At 52.5% G+C, this 24,277-nt stretch overlaps 1 protein-coding gene across 2 annotated transcripts in view; it reads left to right on the plus strand.

The window, feature by feature from the left end:
• The window catches only part of LOC143426475 (protein gustavus-like), a 94,282-nt gene that overhangs the window by 52,701 nt on the left and 17,304 nt on the right, over positions 1-24,277 (plus strand). The window contains exon 1 of one of the 2 annotated variants that reach the window (XM_076899962.1): positions 6,284-6,754. The exons of the other annotated variant lie outside the window; for it this stretch is intronic. Within the exon in view, the coding sequence (XP_076756077.1) occupies positions 6,534-6,754 (221 nt within the window). The 5' untranslated portion in view covers positions 6,284-6,533. Of the gene's footprint in view, positions 1-6,283; positions 6,755-24,277 lie in introns of those variants that run through there. 2 annotated transcript variants of the gene reach the window in all.

Raw genomic sequence — 24,277 nt, forward strand, 5'->3', positions numbered from 1 at the left:
CGCGCGTGCCAACCCTTTCTCTCCCTCTCTCAATTTTCCACCTCTATCTCTCGGTCCTGCTCGCCGCCGCTCGATGCACCGGAGTGTGGATCCTCGTCTGGCCGGCCGGTGCATCCATCGCGGCTTCTCTGTCCGCTGGCAACATCGGCGTCGACCGCAGCTCGTGCTCCTACCGCAGCCATTGTCTGCTACGCGAGTTATTTATCAGCGCGGCTTACGATTCTCCCGTTCGTAAATGAACCAGCACGCGATGAGCTCTTTCTCTCTCTCTCTCTCTCTCTCTCTCTCTCTCTCTCTCTCTCTTTCGCGACTGCTATCGACATTCTTTCGCGTAATCCCCCAAGTACACGTAAACTGGTAAACTTGATCGAAATAACTCGCGAGAGAGGTAGTGGTAGCTTTTTTCTTCCTCCTCTGTTACCAAACGAATCGGTCGATCTACGTTAAGGTAGATCTACGATAATTACCGTATAATACGATCGGATAACACGTGTATCTACACACCGGTGGAAGCCCCGGGAGTCTCTGTATATATACGTACACGCGTCGTCTCCGATTGGTATGCAAGGTTCCCCGAGTACGCCATAGCTTCTGGGTGATTTATGCGGGGCAGCAGCCTTCAAAGTGGCGTTTCTCGTTCCGGCGTTAGACGACGCGGTTGCCCGCACGCATCAACCACACCTCGCGCGTCTCTCGTGGCCGTGGTCATTGTCCCGTCAGTGCGCTATCTATCCTGGCCAGGCCCAGGCAATGCCCGCGATGTATAAATGGATCTAGGTGGCTGGCATCGCGCACCAACAGATCGTTGCGAGCGGACGAACCAACGCTTACACCGGAACGCTATAGGGGACGAAGAAAGAGGAGGCGCGCGGGACGCGTCTCTTTCATCGCTCCTTCTTCGTCCCTCCGGCTGGGCCTGACAAAAGCCGACCTTCGAGCTGACATTCACTTCACATCTCCGAGCAGCCTCTAGCTTCCCTCTCTTTCAACCGCGCGTCCCTTCTTCCACTACCACCGCCGCCGCCGCCTCCTCCTCAGAGTCGTCCCGGTCCCTCTTTCTCTCGACGTCCGTCTTGCCAACGTTCGCTTTGCCCCCGGTTCGCTCCTCCTGGACCCGACCAGAGATAGCCTCTCTCGTCGAGAGAGGACTGGACCCGACCGACCGACCGACCGACCGACCAACCGAGCACAAAGACCCGTCATTCCGGCCGACTCGCGTGTCCTTCCTCTCCGCGCGCCGACGTTGAAACAAAGTTCAGCCGTGGAGAACCGTCTCTTCGCGGTGCTTCAGCCTTCCGTCCTAACGTCTGCGAGCTTTACTTCCAACTCTTTCTCTCTCTGCTTCTCTCTATCTCTCGTTCCCCGCGCGGACGATGGATCGAGCGTAAATTCCGATCGTTACGAGCTTCGTCTCTTGTCGCGTTCGATTTTTCCATCGAATTCCGCGACGCATTCGGGGGTACCAGCGCACGTTTCACGCAGATCGAGCGGTACGTGTCTCTCCGCTTTCTAACGGTACAGGCCCCGGGTTTTTCAGCTTCCGAGTGGAAGGTGCGACGAAGCGGGGATGAAAGGCACGGTGCGCGGTACGTTTCCCAGAGGAAGAGAAAGGTTCGTGACCGCGGCCGGATGCGAGTATCATTTGCCATGGCCGACCAGATGCGGACGCGCGTTCGAATTGGGGAGAAGTGAGTTGACGGAAACGTTGCCTTCGCAGAGCGAGCGTGGATACGTAGCTTTGGTCAGGTGGAGAGGATCGCGTGGCGAACAGTCGATCGTTATTTGTTTCGTTCCTGATCCTCCTCGTCCTCCTCCGCATTGGTTTATATCGCAGAGAACGTTAAATTTCGCGGTTGGACTGGTACAGATGTTTCGTGGAAATTCGTAGCCGATCGAAGAAATCCCCGTAATCCGTATTGCCTACCGCGCAGTTAATCCTTTGAGAGGATTAGTAGCTGCTTCGATTACGTCCGTATTATACGAAACCGTGACGTAATTGCTGGACCCGTCGATTTCCATGGTTAATCTAGACGTAGGTACTTCCTGCTCCAATTTTTCTCTTTCATTTCGATCGCGAACCTTAAAATGATGCGCGTTTTCTAATCAAAAACCGTATCTTTTCATCGAAAGTTTTTCCAAATTTCCTCCAGAGGAAAGCGAGCAGCCCGCTGGAAGTGGAAAGATGGAACGGCATCGGCTCGTCTATTTGTAATTACAGCCGCGCGATCTGCATACAATGCGGCGGCGTGTCGCTCGAGTTGGCAACGAAGTTCCACGGATGACCTTCCTCTTCTTCCTCCTCCTCTGTTCGCCTTTTTCTTCTGGCGAGCCGCTCGTTCCGGCAATCTACTACGCTCGCCTCAAAATTCCGCGGCTACGACCCGCCGCATTCTCTCCCGTCCGGTGCTCTCATCGCATCGGCGTCGAACTTGACGAGCGATCAAAGCGCGGGTTGGCCCCTCGCGAGTTTCCGCCCCGAAATTTCCAAAAGTTCCACGGTCGAGGGGATGAAACTCGCGTCTACCTCGCTTCCTCGCGAACCACCCTCTTTCTGGCTCCTTCGCAGCCATCCATCGGGGCACCCTTTGTTCTCGAAGACGCCACCGTAACTTCGTCCGATCGCGCACGTCACCGTCGATTCTTCCCAGAGTTCAACAGCCCCACGTCTTCGAGGGACCGACTGTTAACAAAATAAACGTTTCCTTTATCTCCTTGCTCCACCCCTCCGTCCCTGAGACCGCACTCAAGAAACAGCCGAGTCAGTATTTTCGTTAATATCGTCGCTGGCTCGTGGACATCGCCGATCGCGAGACGAAATACCCGAGAAATTCTAGACTCGCAGGTTATTCCTCCTGGCTTCCATCGCATTCGAATGCGGGCAAGACGCTGCAGGCGGGTAGCTTACCCACCGGCGCGCCATCGAAATCTACTTCGAATCTCAGGTCGAGGATGTATTCAGGTGAGAGGCAGAGTGCAGCTCCCTTTCTTTGTCGAGCGAGTTTGCCCCGCGCCCGAGTTAAATACCTGGTCGAATGTACAGGTAACCACGGATCTTCGACAGCCACTTCCCTTCCGTCCCGCGCGGAATTCTATTCGGGGTCCAATTTATGACATCAGTTTCGGGGACGATCCTCAGGGACAGAGTTTTTACGGTACTGATCCTGGTTGATCCGTGAAGCCTGCGTAGGCTCGTAACGACGAAACGATGGTAAAACGCGGCTAACGTTGTTGCGGATAATTCGTAGCGCGATACGTTTGCACGGACTCGACATTGACCTCGAAAATTCGCTTGGATATTCCGTAAAATTTATACACAATACACGAGAAGAGAGGGTGGGTAGGCGTGCGTCTGGTCGGACAAAAGTTTAAAGGAGATGCACCCGTGCAAACGCACTCGAATCCACCCGAGCGATGTCGTACCGCAGCCGGTTGCGGTACTCGAGTTTCGAGGGGAATTTAATTATCCCGCGCTTTTGATGCTATTATTTTGCACGATATTACGCCGTAATTATCCCGCTCGTCTCAATGGGCAGGGATTTAAATCTCAGGGACTCTTCGTTCTTCTTTTTTTTTCCTCTTTTACGTTTTTTCCCTTTCTTCCATCGTCTCTTCAGAGCGCACCCAAGCCTCGTACGAACGTTCCCGCGGCGTTCCCCGCGGTATTACGATTTCAATATCGTCGCGATTCGATCGTTCCTCCGGCGTTCTCTCGATGCCCTTGAACACGGTGGCCGTCGTTTAATCCGTCGTCGAGCGGGGGATGATCGGCTTGCTCTGTTCACCGCGCGCACCGCCGACACCTCCCCGTTTTTGTTCCTCCGGATTACTCGAGCTCTTTCTCGTGTCTCGCGCGCACGCACCAGAATTCCGTGAATTCGTTCGCCATCGATCTGTCGCGCGTTTATCGACTAGACTGCCGGTCAGATGTGCAACGCACGGTTCCTTCGTTTCTCGTTTCGCGTTACGAAACCTGGAATTTCCAAGTTTTTCCGCTCGAGCTTGCTCGTAGTCGAGAGAGAGAGAGAGAGAGAGAGAGAGGGTGACGCAGGATTGAATCAACAACGCGCAATTTTTATTCCACCTAACGTCGAGAGAGAGAGAGAGGGAGAGGGAAGGAAATAGAAGAGAAGGAACACGGAGAAAGGTTGATCGAAGTCGAAAGAAATTCCTGGGGCGGACGCGAAAGAGAAAAAGAGAGGAGGTGGTGTCCGGTCGACGCGTTGCATTCAACGCTACCTACGATCTTTCTACGAAGATAAAACACGTCGATATCAATCTCGTGGTTAGGCACACCTGAATTCTGTGCCACGCAGACAGTCACACGGGGGACCCTCTCCCCGTCCTCGACGCTCCTTTCACCTTTCCCTTCACCGTCCACCCGGGACATTTGTCATTCCGTTTGGTCCTCCGGGTGTCCGACTTCCTTTTACCTGGTTCTGTGTCTCCGAAAAAGAGCCCTTCGCGGCACCCTGGCCTTGAACCTCTCTCTCCCTCTGAGTTAGTTACCAATCGCGTTCCCTCTCACGTGGCGCGTCCTGCTCGTCCTCGTCGCCTCGGACACGCACGGCGGACTTTTATACCGCGGAAATCGTGACCGCCGCTCTCTTCTCCCTTTCGTCGCGGTGCGCGAGAACCGCTCTGTCCGTTGATCGTCGGACACCTTGGCCAGAGAAAGGGAGAGAAATGCTCGCCGCGACTTTGTGACGTATCACACACACCGCGTCGCGCTTCCTGATCCGTTCGCGTGTTTAGAGAAACGCGTCGAAACTGATTCTTTCCGTCGATAGAGATCGGAACGGAAACGGATACGATTCTCTCGCTTCTATTTGCATTCTTTCGAGCCACTTTCGATTAACCGTTTCGCGTGTTCCCGCGGCACGCGCGACAGCCAGTCGCGATCCGTTCTTGAACCGTGCGCGTTGCCACGCCATATTGGACGCTACGCGATATCGAACGGGCCTGGGGATATTAAAAATCGCTTAAATGGAAGACGGTTCCGGTGAATTTCGGAGCTCGAGGCCGATGTGATGGGTATTCATCGTTGCGGGCAGACGCACTCGTCAGGCTGACTCAACGTCGGAACAGCTGGTACGGGAGGGATGCGCGAGAGACCCTAGCGTGCGCTCGTCTAATATCAGATCCAACCGGAGAGGAGGCTGCCGGGGACCGATCCTTCATGCTGCGTGAAAGCCTCTGTACCCGCGGTATCTTTAATGAATCTCCGCTGTTATCGATTTCTCGGCGAGCCGCTCGACCATTACGAAAACCGCTCTTTGCCAACGCGCGCCTATTCCACCGCTGATAAAATGCGGCGTCGGGTCGCGTGCGTGATTCACGGTACGGTTCGAGCAATTTGCAAAACACGCCAGTCTACGTACGCATCGGACTATCCCTCGACACGGGTACGCGCTCTTTTACTTTCTTGCAAAAGGTTAGGGCTAGAAAAAATTCTCGGCGATTCTCCGAGACAAACGCAAATCGTGCAAATTGCGAGCGGCTGTTCGCCGTGCCACCCCCTCGCGCATCGATGGCGCGCGTCATGCACGCACACAATTTTTCCGGGGTTAATTCGACGTCAGACCGCCGTGGTTCAGGGAGCGTTCCGCGAAACCCCACTGCACGAGGAAGAACCCATCGTACGTACCCCTTCGACTGTTGGTCGTTCTCTCTCTCTCTCTCTTTTCTCCTTCCCTATAGCACAGTCCCCCCGGGTAAACGCTTCGGCACTGGCTAGGCTTAGACACTGGCGTAGGGTGTCGAGAGTACGGTGTCGAAGCCTCGTACGAAATCCACGGGATTTATGCACTCCGCCCTCTTAAAGCGTGCGGATCCAGCAGACCAGCAGGATCCCTGGAAGCGTAGACGATGTCGTCGAACGATGAGAATCTGTATTCCATAAAAACAAGAATGAAATTCTGTATTAGTGTTGGATTTACTTCTTGTTAACATTAATTTTGATGTTATCATCGTTATCAACTTCTATCATACGGAGAGAGCACGTATGGTTGAAAAAATGGATAGTACAACGTATCAGCAATTTGTGAGAAGAATAAGAAAGAAGAAGGAATCACTGCGTCATCTATATCTTGAATCATTTGATTAAATTGTCTCATCAGCGAAGCGTAAGGTTCGAATACAACAAACTGCGCCACTGCGCGATAGGAACACTACTCTCGGGGCGCTCGCAACGTTTGGTACGCGACTGTATACTGTATACCCACCGCCTTTTTCCCCTCCCCACCACTGGGGCGGCTCCATGCGCGTCACAGTCGGCGAGCGTCGACGAGCTCAGTCTTCGTTGGATCGTCGCCAAGTGTGTGTCGTTTAAAGATCGGCGCGCTAGTTTACCCTTGTGCGTCGATTCGGCGTGGTTTTTCGTTCGCCTCGCCTCTTTTCCTCCCTTTTCTCTCTCTCTCTCTCTCCCTCTCTCTCTCTCTCTTTCTCTCCTCCTCTCTTCCTTCCCTTCCCCCTCGATCCCTTTTTTTTTTTTACTTCTTTCGTACGCGATCAAGAAAGCTGGTGTTATATGTTACATGCGCGCGCAAGCCGCTCGTCGCGCAGCGGGTCGGACCAGTGGTGAAACACGGCCAAGAAGAAAGATAGAAACGCTGTGTGCTGTTGTGCGTGCGCGAAGTGTGCAATATTTTGATTACATCAGGGATAAAAACACGGCGAGACCAAACACGAGGGGCATCGTGAAGCTCTCCGAGCACGTCGCGCGAGATATGGATTGGGCGCTGAAGGCTCGCCGAACGTAAGTCCATCCAAGCATCTCTACTAGCCTTTCTTTTCTTTTACCCGTCCACACTCTCATTTCGCACGACGACTCGAGATTTCAACGGAAATCGCATTCGAAATCGGCTGCTGTGGTACCAAATCGCTCCGATCCGAAACTCGCCCCTCCGCTCCGGAGTCTGGCCGTAGGAAGCCCTTGGACGCGTCGACGGACGTCTCGATGCATCGAGGGATACGCATCCAGTTGGCATTCGTTTCTGTAAACCAGTGTTTTCGACTAGTTAGAAACGGATATTCGTGCATCAGTGTTACATATCGATGTCCATAAGTGAATCCTTTGTCCGAGTTTTATCACTTCTGTGCTCCCGTGGTATCGCAGGTGCGTTCGAACGTGCGTTGAATCTCGCGTACGCCGAACCGTCGGCCCTGGTCGCTCGAGGAAAAAACTTCGAAGTTTGTCGACACATTGCTCGTGTTCCTGTGCCTCGAGGTCAGTGTTGTTTGCCCAGCCGTCTCGGCAATCACGTCGTATATACAATCCGGACGAGATTCGATAAGCCGATACGCCAGGCAAAATAAAAGAGCCGTCGTGTGCGTGTGACGCTCGTCCCGCACTGTAGTCACCTCGAAAGAAACACGACTGCTGGCTTGCTTCGTGGGAATATCAGAAACTACCGCGAATTCATCGCACCGTGAAAAGTTCCGCGGAAGCGCGGTTCGTGGTAATCGTCCGCACGAAACGCGTCTCGATTTGAACTTCGCGAGTCCGTTGTCGTCACGGACTTCTTGCTCCACGATAACAGTGTTTTTCAAGCCTTCGACTCTCGTTGGAAAAAATACATTCCGCACTCTTCGTTGCGATACTACGACTTTTCAAACTTCGTCGCAATCGAGGCTGAGACTTCCAGTCTTCGCGCGAGGAATCGCTCCGATATTTGATAACGCGTTCGATCGATCCTTCGAGGTTCTACCATAATTGAAACGAGCGTAAAACGTTGTAGGAAGTCAGCGTTTCCTACTTGGGACTGAATTCACGCGTAATGCGGTATCTAGTCTCGCTGGGGGAAACTCGAGCTCGCGGTACATGCGATACGAATGACTTACTCGCTCCGATCGTAGCCACGGGTCGAATCTCCTTTCTCTCATTCATTATTCCCTTTAATTCTCGGCAAATTCGTTGCGTAACGGTTCGATCAATACCGACAATGTCACCAGGGTCGGATTAAGGAATTTCGGGGGCCCCTACGAAGTTCAATTTCGGAGCTATTTCTTCGTACACGTCCGTCTCGAGGGAAATAGATTGTTACATACTTTGTATATCAACTAACTTTGCCTCCTAGCTTATACGCCACACACCTTCAACTGTTGGCACACATACCCCTTACACACGTATCACGATTCTCGACATAACACATTGCTAATTTCTACTCGTATGATTCGCGAAGAAGACACGAATCTTATCTTTCAACATTCCAAGCAACTCAAATAACGGAGCGTTAACTCGTTAAAGTTGAACGATTCCATCGTAACTTTCTGATGAAACCTCCTCGTTACGTGTCCAAGAGATGGTAGCTTAATTTTAGCGATAATAAAATTTCCTCGTCGAAGGACGACGCAAAGGGGTGTTCGGATCCTGCGGAAACCGCTGGCGTTGTATTATCGACGTCAGGATAACCGACAATAAGCCGAGAGCGGCTTTGGCGTCGGAGCTCTCACGGACGGTGGCCGTTTAAGCGGCTCTGGCTCGCGAAACAGCTGCTAGTTGTTTAACGACACAACAGCGGCGAGTTCGCGACGCGTCCGATAAACGTCAGGACCATGTGCGCGCGAGTGGACGGCTGGTTCTACTAGCCGCGGAATAACACGCTTAGAAGACCTCGCGTGTCAACGGGCTGTAACGTTCGAACCGTGTAGAACGTCACCGTAAACGATCGTTGGTGTGTTCGTAGATCAGACTGGCTTCGATGCGTGGCACGTTTTTTTTTTTCTTTTATCGATACCCGACTTCTACGCGTACATAATGTACGAGTATCGACGCTCGACGAAAGTAATTAAGGATCGTGGATGATAGCAGGCGAATAAATCGTGGTGACGCAGTGAAGGTATTTTTAAGCGAGCTCGAAATTTTCGCATAGATTACTACGCTCCACGTCAACCGTTACGGTTCGATCCATATTTTCTGGCAAGTTCATTCTGACATAAAAGTGTACCGTCGCCGCGACTAAAGTGGAGAAAGAATACGAGTTTCGGGATGTAGGTGGCAGCAGTCGCGTAAAATATTAGTGTCGAGTAGGAGGAGGAGCCTGTTAACGACCTAGATTGCTGGATTGGTCGGGGCACGGGAAAGAGGAAACGTTTATTATGGATACGCGAAAGCGAAAACGCGGCGGGTTTTGTTAATAAATACGTCAGGGTGGCAGCGGCAATTTTCGTGCGAACTCGGCTAGATCCATCTGGATATTTACGATCGGAGGATCGTTCGATATCGTCGAGGGGAAATTCCAAGCCTGGTCGAATACAAGCTTTTGTCGAGGGTAGATTTTCCAACGATTTTTCTTGTCCGCTGCACCGACAAAGAAATCGATGATTCGTTCCGTGGTGGTACGCGCGATAAATTTCTCGCAGCCGCGTCGATCGCGCGTGGAGGGCGACTTTTTTTAGGGGATGAAAGTTGGTTGGCTGAAACGGTCCAGCGGAAGTTGTACAACATTTTTCCTATAACTCTCATTACACAAATAGAAAATTTAAGTAGTGACAGTGGTATGTTACGAACAACGAAATGATTAACATATTTTCCACTTCTGAATCTGATCTTACGATACTATGGTACTCAATAATAGCGTTCCAAAAAAGCTTTGAATTAAATGCTCTCACGACCTTTACTCCAGAGGAATCGATGCAACAGTACGCTCTCAGGGATGAGGCCTCGCCAAATGAAAATAAAAAAAACGGAACAAAGACAGTTAGCCGTCGTGACTAGGTGGTCACGGTCCTCTTCAGGGGAAAATTCGCGGAACTCTCGATATCGAACGGGGAGCCACTTCGTATTCAGTCAGAGGACTTCCTGAATATGATAATACTCGCGCGAGAACGGTAATATTCGGCGAGTCAGCCGGACAGGACAATGGTGTTCGAAGTACAGGCGTGACTGGCATAGCCAGCCAACAGAGATCCATTTCCTCGAAGAAGCTTCGACTGGCAGAAGCGAGCGTTCGGCTCGAGGTTGCCCGTTGGTGTAGTTCGGATGTATTCCGGAGACCCGTGCCAAGGTTCGGAGCAGCGGAACGTTCTTTGTTCGTGGAGCATGCCTGTCAGTGCGCATCCAGACTTCTCCAACGGGCGGTTGCCCGGTTCCCATCTTGGAACTTTTCCTTCTTACGATCGTTCCACGGACCTGCATCTGCTGGCACCTGTTTTCCACTCGAACGACGCGAAACACGTGCGATCCGAGTGCCGCTTTTCCGAGTATCCCTGCAAGTGGCGCTTCCGGAAGAATATTTTCAGTCACCCAGATTCGAATTCTAAACTGGTCGTTTTACATTAGCTGCTTTTTGTATAAATCGAGCTCGCATCGCTTCTGTTCGACGATACACGATTACATCAGTTTATTTACGCTCTTCTTAGTCCGCGTAACACAGAAAATTTGAGGAATCCAATTCTGTAGACTGTAAATTTCAAAGCCCATACATCTCGTATCTAACGATACAATCAGCCTTTAAATTCCACGAAATACGCGAACGATCTTCTACAATTTTTACTCAGCAGTTAATGTCCCGAATCAACGTTAAAATAGAAATGCTTCGAGTAGGTGGATCGTTCCTTTAAGAGAGCTTCGAAATCCACCCCGACGAAAGTCGATCGATCGAAGCCAGCCTTTGATTTCCCAACCAGCTCCGAAGCGAACTTTAATCCCCGACGTAATTCACCTGCTTCCTCGCCGAGCGAAAATGTCACTCTACCCCGGGTTCGCCGCAGAAGGTGTACCGTTACTCTGGGTCTTTCCTGCCGGTGGACGCATGTGCGCCGCCCGCGAAGACCACGGGCGAACGACAGGAGAGACAGGCGAAACAGGGTCCCGGTCTCGAAATACACACCCAACACGTTACACGCCACGTGTTGTGCGGCGCGTACCGTTCTTTGGTAATAGAACACCCGGTCGAAAGGGAGGCATTTCCTTCTCGACGACACGCTGCTTTCACTCTCCTCTCTCTCCTCCGCGCGAGGGCTGTCGACCGCGGACGCGTCGTCGACGGGGCAAGTGCGCTCCAGCCCAGCTTCTCCCTGCGAGCTCATCCCTCGTCGATCCGTGGCAGGAGGTTGTAGCGAAATTAGCAGGACGAACGAGATCCAGGGTTTCATTGGCTGTGACATAAGCCTACGCGCGGTTCGACCGCGCGGCTCTTTCGAGAAGGGACGCGCGCTGGCCAACCAGGAACCATTGTATTCAATTTATATATCTCTCGCGGCGAATCGTGGACTTTGGATTTGCTGAATTTATTGGAGCGCGAACGGGTGAATCGAAATCGTCGGACGTAGTTCGGCTTCTTATAGATTTGCATACGTAACGCCGCGAGCATTCTGCGAATAGTTTCCGCGCGGCGGGATAAAGGAATTCTTTTTTTAAATTCGCTGAGAATTCGCTTTGTCGGCGATCGCCGGATGAAAAGAGGTGTGTACGTCATTGAACATCTGGCTCGTATTGACCAACATTGCCGGGGTACGTTTTTCGATGGCAGCTGCGTGTTTATTTGCATGAAAAGGAAAGAAAAGTTCAATTAAGTGCCCCTCCCTCTACCCTTGTGCGTTCGATTTAGAACAGAATTCGATAAAACGACTCGCGCGACTAGCATTTTTCGACCTCGTTACCATTTATAACTCGATCTACATTCTACGAGAAGCTTTCCAGCCTCGCCTCCGTTTATTGTTCTACAACAACTAGATCGAACGATCCACGATGGACCGGTGGGGTCCTCGTCGACAGCTGAGCAGCGGTTTCGCGGCGGTCGCGAACGCTCCTCTCGAGCGAGATCGTTTATTTTCACGCATCCATTCCGAAATCGTGATCGCGCGCGTCCAACCGCACCAAATTCGAAGGGATTAGTCGTCGAGGCGAGAACTATAAGCGGAACGTTTCCAAACTTCGAACTTCGTTTGGGAAATCGAAAGAAGTAGAGCGACCGCGCGGAAAGGGAGAGTGAAAAGGGCGAGGCGAGTGGAGATGACGCTGGTGGCCCGACGGTTTATATTTATGCGCGAAAATAGCGGCGCTAACGGCGTCGCTAGGCGTCCAGCGGGCTTAGTCGATGCCGAGCGCGCTCTTAGACCGTGTCGTCATCGAGTACCAGCAGCTGTTTTCATTCAGCCTCGCCCTTCTTAGTTGCCGACTTCCTTTCCACCGTTTTTAATTAACGTACACGAGCCACACGCGGCTCTAGGCCCTCTTTTTTTACGGCGAATCTTCCTTTTATCCTCGACACTCCCGCGCTCCGCTGCGCGCCCTTCCTCGCCAACTTTTTCCCTTCCCTCAATTATCTACTCTCTTCTCTCGTCTGCGCGGCCGTTTCTAGCCTTTCGAGAGAGCCGACCGCAAACGCGGGGACATTAACGACAGGGGTCCGTCGTTGTCCACCCGGTTCGCAATTGACGTGGAAACGCGGCTGGCTCCTCGAGAATTGGCCCTGTACGATTCGAGCCTGGTTCCAAGAATCGCTCGCGCGCTGCGAGGAAAAGATTTCGCGAAAGTCAAACGAACAGACCCCGGCTAAAGTGGAGAACCCTGTCGCCGTTGGCTCAGCCTTGAATGGAGCTAATTATTTACCGAAGACCGGGCGTCGCGAGCACGCACTTCGCCTGTCGATCCCAGACGGCTAACAGGAGGCGTCGAACTCGCTCCGTTCCACGGCTCGTCCTCGAAGCGTCGAACGAAGAAGAGGATCGCGTCGAATCGTCTTACGGATTACCTCACGTATAAACCCACGCGAGAAACGCGAAGCACCCGTGCAACACCCGACGCGTTATTAACGACGTAATTCATGACACAATATCCTACATCGTAAAAGAAGAAGGGAGAGAGAGAGAGAGAGAGGAGAACGTTCGTTACGCTCTCAGCCAGTCGCCGGTTAATTAAAGTCAGCCCCTCGTCCTCAGGGCTGCGTTAATTGCCCGCCACTCGGAGAACCGAGGCGTCTGTCGGCTAGAAGCTAATTTAATTAACGTCCTGGCGTGGTCCGCGACCACGTTTTTTTTTTCACCGTTTCCCGAGGATTTTCCGGCCGCTTTGATACCTTCTAACATTCTCGACGTCGGTGAACCACCGAATCTCGTCTCGTTTGAAACGCGACGGGGCTCGTACGTCGAAGCTGTCCCGAACGATCCGCGCGCTGCCCTCGAGGGCACTCGAGCCGAGCATTTTCGCCGGCAGCGTCTGGCTGGTTCGCCAGGCGGGTGCAACGGGTCGGCGCGCGGAAGACGCGCGGCTCGAGCGTTATCTCGCGAGCTTTACGACCAATGAGGGGCCTCGAAACGCATTCCTAACGAGCTCTAATTGGAACCTCGGACCCTCGACGTCCGTCGTTTAGAGGCTCTACGAGAGCACCGCAACCAGAGCCGCTCTTCGCCTCTCTTCCTTTTTAGTTTTTATCATTTTTTCTCTCTCTCTCTCTCCGCCCAGGCAATTCGTTTCTTCGAGGTCGAGGGAAACGAACGATGACGCGACGACGAGGAACGCTCGTCGTGCCGCGTTCCGCGGGTTTCGTTGCCCGCGAAATTTATCGATCCATCGCCCGGCGAAACGGTCTTCCGGTTGGGAACAAATGGCGGCAATTCCCCGGGGAATTTAAATACAATCGTGACGCCGCGAAACGAGCGGCGCGCGCGCGCACGCTCGACGCCGCGGCGATAAATCGACGACGCGGGCGGCTCGTTTCGCTTAGCTCCTAGACGCCGATTCCGGATCGCCGCCGGCTTCCTCGCAGCCGCTCCGTGACCCACTGAGCAACCAGATGCCCGATAAAGTCGGGAGCATCCGCGTCCCAGCCATCTACGAACGGGAATATCGACGCCGCTCCTTTGAACGAGCGCTCGCGACGCCCGCGGTGGATGGTGATTAATGCCCGATACGGATCCACCGCCAGGTTCCTCGCCGATCCATTTGATTCAACTTAGTTCCCTTTATTGCTCTCCCGTTTCCTTTGCTTATTCCCGTATTTTCTACATTATTCCACCGTCCGAACTATCTTCGATCTCGATGCCCATTGTCTAGAAATGTTTTACGAGACTCCGCGAACAATCGTAACGTATTACAATTACATCGAAGATTACCGTAGTATCTTCAGTAATTTATTTTTCAACCGTGTATGCGAAGCGATTAATAAAAGTTAGCAGATACGAGCTATTTTTCGTGGTATCAAATGGAGCATAAACCGAGCATCCAAGGAAATGAAGTTTAAGGTGTCAGGATGTTTGTAAAACGTCTTAAACCCGACACCGCTATAATTCCCAGGCCACTCGTATATTCGTACCATTACAAGAGCGACGTTTTATCGCTTTATACACTCATAAATACCGCGCGAGGCTGTTCCTCTACGTGAGTAAGTAAAACAGTCATCCATCTGCGAAAACGTATGCGTCACCCGGATAAGCGACGCGGCACTCGAAACGTCGTCGAGAGTGCTCGCATTAAATCGCTGCGAATTTCGCGGACGCGTCTCGTCGATCCCAGCCTGTCGTACGACGAGCGCATAAGACGAGAGAGAGAGAGGAAAAAAAAGGAAGGGAGCAACGATTGCCGAGCGAAATGGCTCGCGACCGATCTCCGTGGTTTCGCGGAGAACGCGTGGCGTTGAGATTCGTCGCGCGTACGCTCGAAAGACGAGCGTGAAAAGGACGCCGCGGGGGAGAGCGGCTCGACGACGGAGAGGCATTTTCGTAAGCGACAATAAATATATTTCCAAACGTATACGAAACGGCGTGGAACGAGCCACCGCTGCCACGCCGGCGAGACTGACCCATTTGTGAAACTCGCGCGGCTCGCGTTGCCACACACCTTCTGCCGTGCACGCGCTCGATTCTTACAACACTTTTACGAATTACGGACCCAAGAAGTGTGTGCCACCGGGAGAACAGGGCCTTGCGGTCCCCCTCGCTTGGTTTTTTGGAACCGTGAAACGTTAGAGAGAGAGAGAGTTCATCGTACAGGAATCTGGAGTAGCGAGCTAAATCATCGTACACCAAAGTGGTCCAGATTGCTCGATTTTTCGTGAGCAGACGAGTGAGAAGGAAATGGCAGGTTCTTATATACGAGCCATAGGCGGAAGTGAGGAATCGTGGCGGTTGAAGAGCTACCAGAAAATTGATCGCGCGAATTAACGATCCATTAAACGCGATAGCTTCGAAGAACATCGTTTTCGTTATCTGAGAATCTTCTCATGCTTTCGTTTCTACATCTTGCACCGTTCGTACCCTTGCACGATTTTCTTCCATCGCGCGAGAGGATCGCTCGTTTAACAATACCTCGATTCCCAGTGTGCGTAACGCGTCTGAGATTCTTCCATTATTTTCTTTTTTATTCTCTCTCTGCTCCCGTTTCTACCGAGTAATTTCTGTTCGATCCTCGTCGCGTCTAGGTGTAGCGTCGTCTCTCTTGGACGCGCGGCTTAGCAATTAGAACGCGGTTCTATCCAGAATTCTTGGCGTACGATCGACAAGACGGGGCGAGAGGGTTCGCTGAAAACGGTTCGCGTGATAACCGCGTGGAAACGAAGCTGTTGCTCCGACTGGCGAACGCGACTACAAAGGCCTTTGTACGATTTCACGGCGAGAGCTACGTAGTTGAAGCCACGGTATCGGTCAGAGCCCTCGCTGTAAGCGGTTTTATCGAGCGCACGCGATACACCGGCCGATAAAACGCGTATCGACTCGTGTAATTCGCCGTCTGCATTTTTCATCGGGCCCTCGCCGCTCTCGCTGTTGCAACCGACGAACGAACGAACGAACGAACGGTGGCCCTCGTCTCGCCGAATTTCCACTCTGTCTCGAGGAACTCTTGCTTTCCCATTCTTGGCCGAGGCGGAGAGATCTGTGGCTACTTTCGACGATGGACGACGCCACGCGGGCCCTGTTGGGCTCTACGCGTCCGCCCCGCGAACGCTTTTGAAACGACTCGGACGCGGAGAAAGGGCACGCGCTTTTCTGTGTCGGGGACACACGCGTTGAGCGATCTTCACGCTCCTGGGCTAAAAGTGAATTTTTATGGCTGGCGTTGCGAGATTCGAGAGGCAACGGATAAAAGTGTGCGAGCGTTTCGTCGAAGGATTAAAGGAATCTCTCCGAAGAAGCGAGCTTCGCTTAGAGACGTTCACGAATTCTCAGAAATTGCGGCTCGTGTTTTCCAGCAATGTGTAACGAGGCATTCGTGCAGTCATCGGTTGATAATGTATCTAACGCAGATAATTGCAACATAGCTCAGCGGGTATTAATACGAGTTAAGTCAGTTACTGGTTCGTAATGTGGTATCTAATGTATATATAGTTACGACATGCGATGGGAAATGTAAACAGAGATAGAGCCAGTTAATTCAGAGCCATTGTCAGGACCAGCAGCGCTCGAAGCTGATCGGTTATGTATCGTCGCTGTTGCCGTCGTGCGAGTCGAACGAGTTCAGAAATTAGAGAAGAAGGGGGCAACAGTAAATTGCAAACAATTGATGTAAGAGAGGCTCAACGAGATGTCGTAGGTCCACGTTCGAGGAATAAGTAACAGGTACGCCAGCGTAATTATTCCTTCGGTTAACGTTAGATTACTAATTGCTTCTAACGCATTCGATACCGCGTAACTCGTATCCGAGTGACGCATACGCCTCCATCGATGGGTGACTGTATTATTTACTCGAGCAGAAACGATTTCGTCAGAAACACGTTTTAATTAAATCAATAAAACGTCATTTCTTCGTAACACGTACATTAAATATGCCAGTTGAAAACAACGTTACCAATAATCGCGTTCGCTCGTAACGCCAGTTAATCAGCGATTAACCGAGCAGTTCGATAAAACGCTAAACTCGATCTCGTATCGGCGAACGTGAGGAAAAAGCAAGCTTGGGCCGCGAGGAAGTCGGCTCTCGATGGCGAGCAGTCGATGGACGCGTCCACGGGGTGTTGCGCAAGCGGATCGTCCGCTGGCAAATTGACATTTTCCGTGCGAATAGCGACCGGGACGCGGACTTTTGTGTGTTCGCGAGGAGGCACGGAGAGGAAGAGTGCACGAGCAGGCGGCGAGAGCGGCCGTGTGCACACGCAGGAACGCGGCTCGCGCGAAGGTCGTGGGACTCTGCTCGCGTCTCTTTGTGAAAGGCATCGAGAGACGCGACCGTTTCCAGAAAGGAGATCCTTTGAGACGAGCCGCGGCGTGGGCTAGAGCTTTGGCTAGATCCGTGGAGAAAGAGGCGCGAGGAACGAAAGAGATCGGAGCCAGGAGGACCCGGGGACGTGAAAACGTGCGCGCCGCCTCTCGAACTTATCAGGAACGCGTTTCGTCGTTGATCCACCGGTTTCTTTATTCCACGCTGCTCGTCAGCGCGGAAAACGTCGAGAGCGCCCAGCTTAGACGACGAACGTTGATCCCAGCGAAAGAATTCCATTTTCCTAGGCACCTTGCGCGATCGATCGATAAGACTCGACGGTTCTTCTCCAGCTCGCTCAACTGGCGACGCCTTTTATCCTACAATCGTGTGCTTCCTCGATACGCACGTGTAACCCTATTTTTGTTCACGTTTTCGATGCTTCTCGTTGAAGCATCGTGATTAAAAGTCGAACGTCGATCATGGAAGGAGTGCGCAGCGCGAGCGATCGTCAAACGTTAATCGTTCGTAATCGCGTTTCGAGCGAAGAATTGAAATTACGTTAAGCGAATTAGAGGGGAATTCATTACGGTTCGAATTTCACGAGCGAATAAATTTCGAGTTACGCTCGAAAGCCGGTACGTTACGGGATTAATTGGTTCCCACATTCCCGAGTAGACCGGCGAAACTCGTTAATCGGGCTGAAATATTCGAACGGCGGCACGGGTCCGGTGCATTAGAAAATGTTTCGATCACAAAGAGAGGCCAGACCCCTTTGTTGCCTTAGGGAGGAGGGCCTCGAAGCCCTGGGCTGCTCCGCTGCACGGGCCATTTCGTCGTTACTCCCCGTTCTCTATCGCCGTTCCCCTTTTATGATTCGTTTTTATTTATCGTCGAACCCGAAAGTCTGGTTCACAATGGTCCCGTACGCGGTATGCGGGCCTCGTGCTCGTCCCGCCCTCCACTTCTCTTTCTCTTCTCTTCCTCCTGCCGGGGAAACGAGGACTGGATCTCCTCGAAGGGGGCGACAGAGACGAGCAGATAGAAATGAAAAATCGACGCGCCGCCGGGGACCCTCCTCGGCCGGTGAAATCGTTTTTCTGGCTAGCCGTTACGAGAGGCAGGACGATGCCTATCTTCCGACGAATTAGCATCCACCGACCTTTTCGTCTCGCCTCGCTCCGTTACCGATCTCCTCTCCCGTTAGATCGCGATCGATGGGTCGCATCGTGAGCCGATATCATTCGTAAATTGCCGAGCGGGCGCACCACCGCGCTCCGCTTTCCCTTTCCGAGCTCTGAAAAGGTCGGTTCCGAGACCGAGCGATTTTCTGTTTCGCCATCCCATCGCAACAAGAATAAAAAAAAAGGCCCCGTGGCAACGTCTATTTAAACGAGACCGCGAACCTTGCAGGATGCCGCTCGAAATTACAGCCGAGGGTACCTAGCTCGCGGAGAGGAGCTATAACGTCGGTTGTTTAACCGGTCGGATGGTCGATTCCACGGCGAACAGCCCGTTTCGCAGGGGATATAGGCGTGTTCTTCTTAGGTCGCTCCCCCGACTACGCTCGACGATCCTCGTCATCGCCGTCGTCGCCTCGAACCAGCTCCCCCCGGACTTGTTTTTCGTAACGCGTCGCGCAACTCTTCGTTCGACAGGTTTCCTTTTCGAATTCTCGGCCGGTGGCTTCTTTCACCGCGCGGGACCGTAAAACGCTTTCGTAAAAGCTTGGAGCTCTACGGGCCGCGTTTGCGATTTCGCAAATTTCTCTCGCACATTCGCGGTCCCCCGGCTCCTTTACAATTAGTGAAAGGAGAACTGCCAGTTTCGACACGGCGCCGACGAAACGATCGGTCAACCGTGGTCCCGAATTCGCTTCGAGCAGTGACACGAGCCACCTGCGATCGATTTGACGCTGCAAAGTGCATCCGTTGCTCGTCGCTAATTACGATCGATTTCACTTGGCCGTCTCTGTTTTCGCCTACGGAAATTTCCCTGGTTCCCAGTGTAATCGAGTTCTTGGCAAGATTTCTCGCGGTCCGTCCACGTGTCTCGCGTAATCGCAGACCTGTCAGCCACCGATTGCCGCAAGAAGCGCGCAGGTTACGCTCGATCGATCGCCGGCTGAAAACGATCTACCTGTATCCTCGGCGGCGTGACGCTCGTTTGTACGCTCCGCTCGCGAAACAATAAGATTCGAAAGGGAAACCGTCGAACGGGGACACCGGCGGCGATCTCGTAATTTTCATCCTCCTCTCCGCGGACGAAAGATCGCGCTACCATAAGAAGCCCGTCGTCTCGATGCCAGCGGGGTCGCGTTCATTGCAATCGATCTTGACTCACTCCCAGGGAATGCTAATGACGTGGAAAGCGTCAGCCGGCTCGCTGGGAAACGCTCCATCTGCGTCCGCCCCGAAAATTTCTCAGACGAGAGACGCACAACAACGGTACACCGAGAAATCGATGAATATTAATGACGTTAATCGACCGGGGGAATTGGCCGCTCGGAAGAAATCGACCTGTGGTACAACTCGATGTACGAAGTCCATTTTTGGTATTCGGTATCGACCGAAGTTTCGACACACGGCGCGCTGGTTCTAAAGAAAATTTCAGAGTTACCAGCCTATCGAGATGAATACGAGCGCTATTAACCCTTTCACTGTCGATTCAAAATATATACTGCGATAAGAAATTGGAAAAAAAGAGATCCAGAACTGTCCTCTACTTTTTTAAATCGAGGACAATCCCGATGACAAGTAACTCGGTTGTCCGCCCTCGTAATCGCACGAGCTAAGAAGCGGAGCGAGGGAAGACGAGACGAAGGATCAGGGCTCGTGGGACGAGAGACTCGTCCCGTCCGTCGAGCCTGCGGCCGAGGCAGAAGGGTCCAGACAAAGAGGACAAAGGCCCAGATCTGGCCGCGCCTGCGGTGGCCGGCTCGAAAGAATTTCATCACATAGAGAGCGGCCGAGAGAGGAGCGAGAACGCACCGTGAACGCGGCGTTTGTGTTCGTGATAAAACCGCGGGGCCCCCGGTGTGTGCGTCTCTAGTATCCGCGCGGCTCGTCCATGGAATACTTTCACTGGTTTCACGGCCAACAGACACGTTTACACGATGCTAATAATACGAGCGACGTTATCGCCGGTACCATTTACCTTCGTGACGTTCCACCGTGACCCACGGAGGCGCACCACCGCCTCCTCCATCGTTCGCGCCGTGGTCCTTTGACTTCTTTGGCTTTTCGTGTCTCCGAGGGGTTCGATCGGTGGATGAACTTGGCGAAGACGCGATCTTGACCTCGATCGGCGCGAGCTCGCGAAGCGTCAGCGTTGCGTTCAACAGGCGCAACTTGGCAAGCCTTCTTGCTGTGCTCGAGCGTTTCGTTAACGCGACGATTCGCTGCGATGGTGTCTTCTGCGAGGGTTCGCCACCCAGGGTTCGCTCCTCGAGATCGACCGTCAACTTTGTTCGTGGGGCGCGAGCGTAACGCTGCGCAATTGCCGCGTAGAACCAGGAAGAGGAGAGGGCGATTGCTATTGTCGTCCTGGTAGCAGGATGTGTCAACGACACGTAGCCGCTGCACATCCGCCGGAAGAAGCTTCTCTCTGTCTTCGATGAGGTTGCATTCAGGAACGACCGTATGCTGTGTCGATACCACATGATCCCGTTCTCTACTCCAATTTTATCGCTCTCTCTCTCTCTCTCTCTCTCTCTCTCTCTCTCTCTCTCTGCCTCTTTCTTTTTATTGGACGACGTTATTGAATTTCTGATCAAGGAAGGGTGACGATACGGCGACGCAATCGGCTCGGCGATATCGCCAGGTAGAAATCGACGGTTTCAACACGCGCGCCAAGACACTTTCAGTTCTAATGGCTCGTTTAAAGTAAAGTGTTTTTTTACGCTCGACGTTAGACTCAGTCGCGGAGGCTAAACGAAGATTTAACTTGTGCCGCTGGAAGTTTCGTAATTTCAATTTCACCTACACCTCGTGCGGGACGAGCAGAGTTGCGAAACTTTCCTCAAACAAATTTGTCCGCGTCAAACGGAGCGGAGTTTGCCCGGTGACTTAAGATCGCCCCGTTTCCAGGAACATCTGTTCCTTGTTAGCGTACCAGCCGATTATCACGCCAAGGCTCGAAGAAAGATCGTCTCTGTTCGCCGCGAGCGCCTCTCGGCCAGGTAGAACCGAGATAATCCTCAAGGCCCTCCAAAAAATCGTGGCGATCGACGCGATCCTCCGCCACGTTATCGTTTATACGCTTAGCCACTTGGAAACCAGCTAGTTGGCTCGTCACCCAGGGAGCGGAGCTTCCGAGAAACCGATGAGTCCCCGATAAATTTTCTCAAGTATTTGATTTCCACGGACGCGCTTCCGGTGACGGTTCGTAATTTCCGGCTGAATTACGCGAGCCTCGACCGCGAAGCGAAACCTTTCGCTTTTAACCAGCACCGTCGTTTCAAATATCCTATTCACCAGGCTCGAAACTGTTCGGGATTTTTCGAGAAATTTACGCTCGAGTATTATTCGGTGTACGTGCTTTATCGTTTTCTCGGTAACTACGTATGCACGTGTTAATGTCAGCTAATCGCCGCTTTAACGCTGAGTCAATAATTTTCTACTCGGTTGGTAATCCTAGGAATAAAACTACGGTTGTATTTAAACACTATTAGAAACGTAACGTGTCTCTCTTCTATTTGAACTGTAATCTGCGTCACAAATCTGTCTCGTGATGTAGAATTTTTATTGCTTTAGCGTTACGAGGCATATTACTTCGTAACGACTCATCCACCGTGTATCATCGTGTATTCCCATTGCCGTATTTGTTCCTCTAATTAAAACCTTCACCTTTGCCGATCAACCGAGGCACCGAACGCGTTACCAGAACCTCCTCGATTCCTGGCGAACGCACGAAATGCAGAAAAACAGTCGTCGTTGGCCAACGACGGACGCGCTAACGAGCTTTCGGTTATTCACGGACACGTGCTGCTCGTTGCCGCTCATTAAATTAGGTAACAATCGGTGGACGAACGGGCGTCCCACCTCCTGTTGCTGGTCGTCGCGCGGCTACCTTCGCGGGCACCTTCTCGGCTACCTTACCACCACCTCATCCATCCGCTCGTTCCTTTCTCTCTACTTCTGCGGCTCCATCTCTCCCTCTCGTCCTCTCTTTCTCTCTCTCTCTCTCTCTCTTTCCGATGCGTTCTCTGGCCGCTTCGCAGAGTGGGGTGGCAAGGATGCGTGGAAGCCAAGGCACACGGTGGGGTCGGGTACCAGACAAGGTCACGGCTACCAGCGGCTAGTTTCCTCTCCGTTCTACCTTCTCGTCCGTTCTTCTCTCCCTCTCTCTCTCGCTCTCTCTCTCTTTTTCTGTCGCTCTGCTCGCGTCGTCCGCGTCCCTTTCCTCTTCGCGGCGAGCAGCCATCTTGGGGAATGTGTAGCGTCATCGAATGCACTGAGAATAACAATAAATTATCTTCTCGGTCGCCTCTCACCTTCCACCACCTTCGACTCGCTCCCTGTTCCTTTCGTTTCGTCCCGGTACCTGCTCTCTTCCTCGTGATACCTGCGTTCGCGCGATAGCGGCCCGGCTCTCTTTTCGCAGCTCTGTTTGTCGGCGATTCGGTGATACTCGGCGATGTCTTCACTTGTAATTACTTTCGCTGTTTACGCACTCGCCTGTTGGCTCGCGAATGCGTGTATATACATGTAATACGTATTGTGGGTAATATACGTTCGGAGCAGCAATACTTATCTGCAAACTAACATTTACCTGCATAGATGAATCATTTTAGAGACGAGAATGGTACGATCGAATCTCTTGTTTCAATAAGACCCACAGCGAGCTAGGTTTTTTTCGAGGCTCGACTAGAAATTCCTTTAACCGTCCGTTTCGTTTACCTTCTGTCCCTTATTTCCATCCCTTCCATGGGATGTAGGGGTTACGATATACCTCGCGATAATCTGGTCAGAAAACAAATTCCAAAGGGACACGCCCGTGGGTACAGATAAAATTGCCGATAGACGCGGAACGGTCAGCAGGGGGAAGGTTACTTGGACGTATCGTCGTACCCGATCGTCTGGATTCAAGAACGGGGAACCCCTTTACCATTTCCCCTCCGTTTTTCAGCATAATATCAGGGACGTTACGCCGCGTAAATCGATTATCGGAGTCGCACAGCATTTACGTAACGCGACGATGAAAAGCGTATTGGAATTGCGAACAACGAACCGGGGCGCTCGTCGTAACGATCACCCCGTTTCGAACGAAGCGTCTCTCCGCGCGGTTATCGTGCCCACCACAGGGTGGGGGGTGGCAGAAGCACCTTAATCCAAGGGGGCGAACAGAGAGAGAGAGAGAGAGAAAACAATGGTGATTGTCTGGAAACGTTTACAGCCTAATTATGTGAACACAGGGCCCGGCCATGGTGGAGTAACAATGCTATAACTCGTAACAATGTACGATTGTTCATTGTCTGCCCGTGCCCCTTCGGTTTTCTTCGCGTGTGCACGCGCAGCCTGCTAACCCCGTCGTCGTGCTCTACGCCATCGTCTACTACCTTCAGCCCCTTCTCGTCGTCGTCGTCGTCGTCGTCTCGAACGCAACTCCGCCTGGACGACTCCTCGTAGAGAACACCTCGAGGATCCACGGATCGATCCCGGATTCATCTGGGAATCGCTAATGTCACCGCTTCGTTGGATGGCATCGTGAGTCATTTCTACCAGGTTTGACTCACGTTTCCCGCTTACTCACCGATCAGAATCCGGTGGAAGCGAGGAGGATCCAAAAATTGCTGATCTAAATACGAAACCGCGTCGTGGCGAGCCTGACCCGGGGATGTTCGACCTCGAACCTTTCGTAGGTTGCTTCGTAGGTGACTCGTTCCACCGGCTTCTCTCTTTCTCCGGAGCAGCCGCAGCTGCTGCATCGCGGTCTCGCAACATCCGGCCTGTCCTCCAAGGCCACGCAAGATCACAGTAAATCGGGTCGTTGAACCAAGCTGGAGATGCTCGTTGCTCAGCGATCGAGCAGGCGCCAACCGGTGATAAACGCTCGCGCGGTTGTCGTTCGATAAGACGAGATAACGCGCCGATTCGATCGTCACTTTCGAAACCAGGGCGCCTTTCTCCTCCGTTGCTTTCTTCGCTTCGTATCTCCGAGCGCTCGAAAAGAAAACGGGGCGCCGAATAAAAGCGTTATTTCTGT

The sequence above is a fragment of the Xylocopa sonorina genome, chromosome 8 (genome assembly GCF_050948175.1).
Source record: "Xylocopa sonorina isolate GNS202 chromosome 8, iyXylSono1_principal, whole genome shotgun sequence".
NCBI lineage: Eukaryota > Metazoa > Arthropoda > Insecta > Hymenoptera > Apidae > Xylocopa > Xylocopa sonorina.